Here is a 6,202-nt window from a genome sequence, read left to right as displayed (position 1 = left end):
AGAGAGAGAGAGAGAGAGAGAGAGAGAGAGAGAGAGAGAGAGAGAGAAAGAGAGAGAGAGATTCTGACAAAGCTTTAATGCTACTAAGTATAATTAAAAATCTTATCTTGTCTTGATTTAACAGATCTTAATTGATACCCCTCAAATGCCTATTAAGGGATCAGAAATTTATTGATAGGCTTTATATTTGTATCATGGGTATTTTAAACATATAACTTGACAGTACAATAGGTACACTAGTTAGAAGACCTAACTTTAGGTTACTGACTCAAAGTTACTTAATAAGTTATTTGAACCTCAGTTTCTTTATCTGTAAAATGGAGACAATGATATTTGTACTAAATACCTCACAGCATTATTGTGAAGATAATATAAGGATTTATATATATATATATATACACACACATATATACACATACACACATATTATATGTATATATACATATGTGTGTATGATATATATGTACACACACAAAAGCCTATATAAATATAAACATAAACTTAATTTTTCATGAGTCTGTGGGAAAAAGAATTGTGTAAATAGATGGCCAATTATTTGATAATGGTCCTCCTTGATCACAAGGTAAGTTGACCCTTGATAGAGCACTGACAGAGTTTACAGTCTCCTAACTTATCCCAAGGTCATTTCCATGCCATGAAGCATCATGGTAGAGTTTTTGAAGAGAATTAACATCAACAATAATAATTATAGCACTTTCTGGTTTACAAAGCAATTTTCTCACAACAACTCCATGAAGAATGTAATGAAAATATTGCTGACCCTGTTTTAAAGAAGTGAAAATTGTAGCTCTACAGAGTTGCTACTTATCTGTGAGTACAGTGCTAGTAGATGTCAGAGCTGGTACTCAGAACACAGACCCCAACTTCACTGGTCTTTCACTAGTTCACGTGTACTATTGAGATGTTCCATAGGAATAGGTCTCAAAGTCCGTAAGTAGAACTCCTATCATCAACAGAAATTTGGTATGTGTTTTGAGAGCTGGAGAATTATATTCTGGGAAAGATCATTCTGAAATTCATTTCAGTTGCTTTTCAGTTGTATCCAACTCTTCGTGACTGTATTTGGGGTTTTCTTGGCAAAGATATTGGAGTGGTTTGCTATTTCCTTGTCCAGCTCATTTTACAAATGGGGAAACCGAAGCAAACAGGATTAAATGACTTGCCCAGGGTCACACAGATAGTAAATGTCTGAGGCCAGATTTGAACTCAGGAAGAGGAGTCTTCCTGACTCCAGGGCTAGCACTCTATCTACTGTGCCACCTAGCTGCCTGGTTTATCAGCAGAGTTTACCAGCCGAGTAAACCTTTAAGATCTAAAGGATTTACTTTTTAGCTAATCAAAGAAACTGGAAAATAGTTCTTATTCCCAGCTAAGGAGTTAGAAAAATTCCCTTATGGGAAAACAAGAGGCCTCTCTGCCACCTCAAATCTGTAATCTCTTTGATATAGGAGAGAACTACCTCAGTGCCCCCTTTTAGATCAGGACGAAACACAAATGAGTTTTAAAATACCAGTCGTAGAGTCAAGAGACTTTGAGTCAAGAGAGTTCCAACTTTCCTGCTTACTAACTGTATGACAATGGGCAGCTGTTTAACTTCTCTGAACCTTACTTCATTCATTTGCAAAATGTTGATCATAAAATATGCCTTATAATAATAATAGCTAACATTTAGAAGCACTTTAAGGTCTGCAAAGAGCCTTACAAATACTATTTCGTTTGATCCTCACAACAACCCTGGGAGGTAGGTACTATTATTATTCCCATTTTACATTAGAGGAAACTGAGGCTGATGGAGGCTAAGTAGCTTGCCCAGGGTCACACAGCAAGCCTCCTGAGGCTGGATTTGAATTCAGACCTTTCTCACTCCAGGTTCAGTACTCTATCCATTGCACCACCTAATTGGGCATTTTTTAATACCTCTATATGGCTGCTACAAGGATGAAATCAGATAATGGATGTGCTGAGGCTTTGTAAAATGTAAAATGCTATACCAATGAAAGTTATTTCTTTAAATTATCTTTCTTTAAATTATTTTTCATTTTGTTCCCAACTCTTCCTCTTTTGCCTTCCTGTAGCTTCGCTGTGTTGAAGAGCTTCAAACCATCCAAGTGATCAAAATCCTGAGATACGAGAAGAAAGTGGCCAAAATGTGCTTTTTAATGATAGCAACATTCCTGTTCTGTTGGATGCCTTATGCAGTGATCTGTCTCTTGATAGCAAATGGCTATGGCAGCCTGGTCACACCAACTGTGGCTATCATACCATCTCTCTTTGCCAAATCCAGTACTGCATACAATCCAATTATCTACATCTTCATGAGCAGAAAGGTATGCTTTACAACAAACAGAATGCTTTTATTCATCATAGATTGGGGTCAATTCAGGACAGCATTAGGGATGATTCTCTAAATCAGGGATTAACTGCAGGAAGAAAAAGACCTTGAAATAAATTCAGGGTATGTTTGAATTTCCTGTGAAACTTTACTGACTTTGGATATAGACTCAATAGGTCCATTTTAAAGTTTTTACCCCAGTCAGCTAAATTGAATACTTGCCATGTTGAAGGCCAGAGTTAGGCACAAGGAATACAGAGATACAACAAACCAAAGTTTCTGCCCTTACATTCTACTTAAAGCAATGCAACATGTACAGATGAAAAGATAATTAACAATGCAAGGCCATAAAGTGCATGGAAGAGCTGTAAGAGTTCAGAGAAGAAAAAGGTGAGCTAGTTTTTAAGGAAGGAAAAAAAGTGGTAGTAGTTTGAATGCAGCTCAAAGGAAGTATAGTATTAAGATGAACAGAGATGATTAGAGAGTACATATCCTGGAAAGGAAATAGTAGGTAATATATAATTTGGGAATAGCAAGAAGGCTACCTAGGCTAAAGGCAAAGAGTAGCAGGAGATAAGGCTGGAGTGGTAAGTAGGATAAGATTGGAAAGGCTCTTGAATGCAGGCTAAAGATTTTGCACCTTATCCCACAGAAAATAGGGAGCCACTGAAGGGGATATGTCATTTGAGCAGGGGAAAAGATAGGATGAGAGGTATGAAGATTAACAAGGTTCTGAGAGATGTAGTTTCTGGGTAATTTAATAATTTTATTAATAAGGCCAGCATGTTATTAATAAAAGCATGGTCCTTTGGCTAGTTCTCTTAGACAAAAAACAATCATGGCTGTGGGCACAGAGCTTATAAATTCTTTTGGAAGAGGAGTGACAATCAACTCAGATTGGTTAATACTATAAGTGAGCTATATTAAAATGAAGGTCTGAGAGTGACATCTTGTCACCCTTGGACATAGAAACAACTTCTATACTGAGACCACCCCCAGCCTTGGGCTGTCTATACAAAAGGATCTGTCTCCACCCAAATTTGAGACATAGGCTATGGTGGCCCCAGGGTGGGTCTAATCTCATTATCAGCAATGTCCTTCAAGAGACTGAATTTTTAAAATCAAGGCCTTAGAAAAGGGGGAATTCTATTTCCCCAAATCATTGGATATTAATAATTATTTCTCTCAGAGATAGTATACTTATCAAAATCACATTCTTTGCGGATCAGGATGATAGCTACGACACCAATGTGTTAGGTTACCCTACAGCAAGTTGGAAATTCCAGTTGAAAGATACATCGTGAAAGATGACAGCTATGTAATGCTTTTATGTTTTATTGGTAATACTTTCACAAACCAGTTCACACCTCTCACATATACATTTGAAGTCATTCATTTAAATCAGTACAAGAAAATTATCCTATGTATCAGAAGAACTTATTTTCCATATAAAAAGTCCTCTGATGGCAGAAACCTTGGCCCCAAGAAGAGGGGAATTGGAGTAATCCAGAATAGTTAGAACTAGAGGAAAAAGCTCTGTCTCTGGCGTCAGAGAACCTGGGTTCAAATCCTATTTTTTGTTTGCTGCCTTTGTGAGCTTTTTGATCTTTTCGTCTGTATATGTTGCAGTTCTTTAACTTAACTGTAAGGGCAGAGACTATGGTTTATTGTTGTTGTATCTCTATATCCCTAGTTGTGCCTGACTCTAGCTCTTACACATGGCAAGCATGCAACTTAACCTACCTGGGTCTGCTTCCTCATTTATAACAAGAGTTTTGGCATAGATTGTCTCTGGGTTCCCTTTCAGCTTTACATCTATGATCCTGTGATGCCCACAGAACTGGGTCCCAATGTAAGCATATGGTCAAAGTCCCGACTTGAATGAGATACTGCCACTCACCCTGCCAAGTGCAGGGTTCTTGTGAGGATAAAATGAGATAATATTTGTAAAATGCTTAGCGCAGGTGCTATATAAATGCTTATTCCCTTTCCCCCTTCTTTAGGTGCTAAAACTCATTTATTGAATGACTTTCAGAGGACAATATAAGTTATAACTTTCTCTGACATTCACAGACCTAGTAGCACTAATGGCATGATACAAGACTTATTGACTGGATATACTAACCTCAGATTCCACTAAGCTTCCCTCTCTTTCTCTTTCTCTTTTTGATCTTTCCCTCTCCCCTTGCTTCTCTGTCTCTCTTCCCCATCCTGACCTCTCCTCATATTCTCTTCCTTTTCCCCCACTGACCTGCCTTTCCCTTACCTGGACATCATATGGAGGGGTGAAAATGTGTGTATGAGTGCATGTATCTGTGTGTATACATACATACATACATGCATGCATACATACACATACACACACATATATAAACAATAAGTTTTATTGAATTTGCATTTTGTGCCAAACTGTGCTAGGTATAATAAGGAATACAAAGAAATAGAAGACATGGCCCCTGCCCTGAAGTAACTCATAATTTAGTTGGGGAGATAACACAAACATGAAAAAATGCTGAACACTGTATAGTGAGGGCTAAATAGTTCAGTGCAGACATTCCTGGAATTCAGAGATAGGAAAGAGTAATGTGGGTATTTGTTGTATCTTTTTTAAAATAGAGTTTATATTCGCTGTTTAGAATTTGAAAACTAATACAACATATTTTATTTACCTCCAAATAAAGGAAATTACTTTTTATGTGGGCGTGAATCCCCTCTACAAGGGGATTTGTGTTTGAACACAACATGGGCTCTGAGACCACTATTCATTCTGAGATTGTACAGCCTCAAATACATTTCCCCTCCAATGGTTCAATGACCCTTGATGGGGATAGAAAAAATGTTTCCCCATCCAAAATGTAAGAGAGCATAGCATCAGAATCAATTAAATAATATCTAGCTGCCCTCTTAAATATATATATTACACACACACATACATACATAAATATATATAATATATATTTAAGTCTGCTTTATAAAGTATGAAACAAGTAGATCTAATTGTAAGATAGAATCACATAGTTTGGAATTATACAATTATTTATATTCTTTGAGCTTGTTTGAAGCAGCCTAATAATCTTCCTTTATAGAAGAGGACTTCATTTTGAACAAGTTTTTTCTTGATTTTATTCATCTATTATTGCTAAAATTTAAATTTTATACATTGAAACAAAAAATGTTATTAATCTGACTTAATTATCATTTTAACTCAAATGTATGCCAAAATCTAAAAAAAAAGCCTGCAACCTCTCTCCAATTTAGTTTTTCCATCCGTAAAATGGAGAGGAGTCGAAGTGAGGGTACAAGCAGAGAAAGAGGATGTTATATCTGCCTCCAACCATATCTTTAATAAGCATATTTCAGTAATTAGTAAGTTAGTGATTATAACACGTAGGATAATTCAACTCAAACAGACAAACATTAAGCACTTAATATCTGTGAGACACTGTGCTAAGGCACTGGGGATTCAAAGACAACTTCATTAAGCTTACATTCTCTTGAGAGGAAAATCACTTAGAGAACATGAGTTATAAAGAGAAAACCTGCCCTTTTAAGACTAGCTAGGTCTAAGACTAGAGATAGGGACTAAATCTATGATTTCACTGTTGTAAGGAATTTCCACAGGAGGAAACTCCCTCTACTTAGGCAGGTCAGAACCTCAGGAACTTGTAGTCTTTGATATTTGCCTGGAGCAGAGAGGTTAAAATGACTTTGCCCAGGGTCACGTATGGGCCAGTATGGGTCAAAGTCATCCTCATCATCATAAATGTACTTTCCTTTGTAATATGAATATTACAAGACTGATGAACATATCACTCGCACCTTTTGGCCCAGCCTGCTTCATGATTATTT

General features: G+C 36.8%; 1 protein-coding gene across 2 annotated transcripts in view; it reads left to right on the top strand.

The window, feature by feature from the left end:
• LOC114049673 (opsin-3-like) overlaps positions 1 to 6,202 on the top strand; it is a 51,989-nt gene that overhangs the window by 44,701 nt on the left and 1,086 nt on the right. For both annotated transcript variants that reach the window (XM_027870985.1, XM_027870984.1), the window contains exon 3: positions 2,097 to 2,348. In XM_027870985.1, the coding sequence (XP_027726786.1) occupies positions 2,097 to 2,348 (252 nt within the window). The remainder of the gene's footprint in view (positions 1 to 2,096; positions 2,349 to 6,202) is intronic.

Source organism: Vombatus ursinus, unplaced genomic scaffold, assembly GCF_900497805.2.
Source record: "Vombatus ursinus unplaced genomic scaffold, bare-nosed wombat genome assembly UNPS02014798.1, whole genome shotgun sequence".
Lineage (NCBI taxonomy): Eukaryota > Metazoa > Chordata > Mammalia > Diprotodontia > Vombatidae > Vombatus > Vombatus ursinus.
This window is presented reverse-complemented; position numbering and strand designations above follow the sequence as displayed.